Genomic DNA, 2,500 nt, shown 5'->3' on the forward strand with positions numbered 1-2,500 from the left:
TTAGAGGGACGTTGAGGCTTAGAGGGACGTTGAGGCTTAGAGGGACGTTGAGGCTGAGAGGGACGTTGAGGCTTAGAGGGACGTGGAGGCTTAGAGGGACGTTGAGGCTTAGAGAGGCGTTGTGGCTGAGAGGGATGTTGAGGCTTAGAGGGACGTTGAGGCTGAGAGGGACGTGGAGGCTTAGAGGGACGTTGAGGCTTAGAGGGACGTGGAGGCTTAGAGGGACGTTGAGGCTGAGAGGGACGTTGAGGCTTAGAGGGACGTTGAGGCTGAGAGGGACGTGGAGGCTTAGAGGGACGTTGAGGCTGAGAGGGACGTTGAGGCTTAGAGGGACGTTGAGGCTGAGAGGGACGTTGAGGCTGAGAGGGACGTTGAGGCTTAGAGGGACGTTGAGGCTGAGAGGGACGTTGAGGCTTAGAGGGACGTTGAGACTTAGAGGGACGTTGAGGCTGAGAGAGACGTTGAGGCTTAGAGGGACGTGGAGGCTTAGAGGGACGTTGAGGCTTAGAGGGACGTTGAGGCTGAGAGAGACGTTGAGGCTGAGAGGGACGTTGAGGCTGAGAGGGACGTTGAGGCTGAGAGGGACGTTAAGGCTGAGAGAGACGTTGAGGCTGAGAGGGACGTTGAGGCTGAGAGGGACGTGGAGGCTGAGAGGGACGTTGAGGCTTAGAGGGACGTTGAGGCTGAGAGAGACGTTGAGGCTGAGAGGGACGTTGAGGCTGAGAGGGACGTGGAGGCTGAGAGCGACGTTGAGGCTTAGAGGGACGTGGAGGCTTAGAGGGACGTTGAGGCTGAGAGGGACGTTGAGGCTGAGAGGGACGTGGAGGCTGAGAGGGACGTGGAGGCTGAGAGGGACGTGGAGGCTGAGAGGGACGTTGAGGCTGAGAGGGACGTTGAGGTTTAGAGGGGCGCTTGGGAGGATGTTATGGATGTACATCTGCTTTTGTTAATGATGACGTATGGTCCGTTGGTGTAAGAGGAAGGTATGTGTTTTGTTGTGCAAATGGATGAAGCGGATGGTTGGTTAAATGGAGAGCTGTGCATATTTATATAAATGTTTGTTATTGGACACACACAAGACACACATACGCACAGGCACATAAACTGTATAACATATACACACTTTAGTTTGATTTTCAACTTACGTGAAAATGTTGCCATAATCCTTTTTGAATTGCTTTATAACGTCCCCGAACATGGCAATGTTCGAGGGCAAATAGCCCACCAGAGGCAATCCCCAGCGACCTGGTGTGAGTGGGAAGAAAGTGCGATGACAGAGAATGATTCCTGCTAAATGCGTGATTAATTATGATAATCTTATCATCGCAATGCAGCTCGCATTTCTTCTGGCGATACTCTGATTTAGATATTTACTCTTGAAAAGCTACCCGGTATGATAGAACTAATGATCATATTCGCATGACTACGCAACGATGATGATTAGAATAACCATGATGATAACGTAATAGGATATTTTACCTATCGCTCGAGACTCACCTGGTGGCAAATCCTTGGGTTTCCTCGTGCTCCAGTACGCCAGAATCACCAAGATCGTCACTAGAAATATCGTCAACATCGTGGACTACCCTCAGCGCCACCAACAACACGCTTCAATCTCTGCTGCAATTGGCAATCGCTTCCTGTATTTCGGAATGAGACATGTGGAACAATATGTGGATGTCTTATTTCGCTGAAAGTGTACTCAACTTCAACATTGCAAAGGGAGAGGCTACGTGTATTCAGTGATAGTACAGACACTCATAGAACATTCACTTAAAACCAGTGTATCGCGCGAGCCGCCACTACACCCTGAGTGTGATTGGAGTTTCTCTCACTCTGAGGGCCTCGTAGCAAGATCATGCTACGTACCTGCTCTCCCTCGCCTAACTCAGAGTTGACTGGCGTTGCTCAGCAATGTCTACCGTGCCCAGCGCTCGGCGTGACCTTGGCGAGCGCGTGTGGGCAGCGTGAATGACTACTTCAGATTTTCGACAGTATATTTACTCAGACTTTTCCGGGAACTTCTTAGCATTATCATTATTACAATGTTCATCATTATCATTATTATTATTGTTATCACTATCATCATTATCATTGTTATCACTATCATGATCATTAATATTATTATAATCTTAATCATCATTGTTATTACTACTATTATTATCATCATCATTTTTGTTCTTACCACGAACATTATACGAAATATACAGAAAGAAATGGCGACCAAGAGGAGTCTTTTTCCATCCTTTTACTTAGAAAAGACAAATCCAGGTGGACCCCTACAAGTGCAACCTTGGCAACCCTGTAAACAAACCTTCTCACCCCAGGCGTGGCACCCGCGGCGACCTTGGCGAGGGCGTGCGAGCAACATAACAGCCCCGAGTCGTTGTGTCATGGCGACAGACGCTCCTTTCACGGTGGATGTTCAGCCGCTCTTCTCCTCCTCCTCGTGAGACAGAGCTGTTCATTCAATCTCGTAGATTCCTTGTCCTTTGTTTTT

General features: G+C 48.9%; 1 protein-coding gene and 1 long non-coding RNA gene across 4 annotated transcripts in view; both read right to left on the minus strand.

The window, feature by feature from the left end:
• The window catches only part of LOC122263851 (cytochrome P450 2L1), a 12,203-nt gene extending 10,245 nt beyond the window's left edge, over positions 1-1,958 (minus strand). The window contains exons 1-3 of one of the 3 annotated variants that reach the window (XM_043032489.2): positions 1,870-1,958; positions 1,498-1,640; positions 1,146-1,245 (exon numbers count right to left, since the gene is read on the minus strand). In XM_043032489.2, coding sequence (XP_042888423.2) covers positions 1,146-1,245; positions 1,498-1,576 — 179 coding nt within the window. In that variant the 5' untranslated portion in view covers positions 1,577-1,640; positions 1,870-1,958. Of the gene's footprint in view, positions 1-1,145; positions 1,246-1,497 lie in introns of all 3 variants that reach the window. The other 2 variants (XM_043032491.2, XM_043032488.2) reach the window with 2 other exon arrangements.
• The window catches only part of LOC147468223 (uncharacterized), a 900-nt gene continuing 268 nt past the window's right edge, over positions 1,869-2,500 (minus strand). Inside the window, exons 1-2 of the long non-coding RNA XR_015192570.1 lie at positions 2,323-2,500; positions 1,869-1,944 (exon numbers count right to left, since the gene is read on the minus strand). The exon at positions 2,323-2,500 is cut by the window's right edge and continues 268 nt beyond it. This is a non-coding gene — a long non-coding RNA (uncharacterized LOC147468223). The remainder of the gene's footprint in view (positions 1,945-2,322) is intronic.

The sequence above is a fragment of the Penaeus japonicus genome, unplaced genomic scaffold (genome assembly GCF_977035675.1).
Source record: "Penaeus japonicus unplaced genomic scaffold, GWHDUDI00000001_assembly GWHDUDI00000030, whole genome shotgun sequence".
Lineage (NCBI taxonomy): Eukaryota > Metazoa > Arthropoda > Malacostraca > Decapoda > Penaeidae > Penaeus > Penaeus japonicus.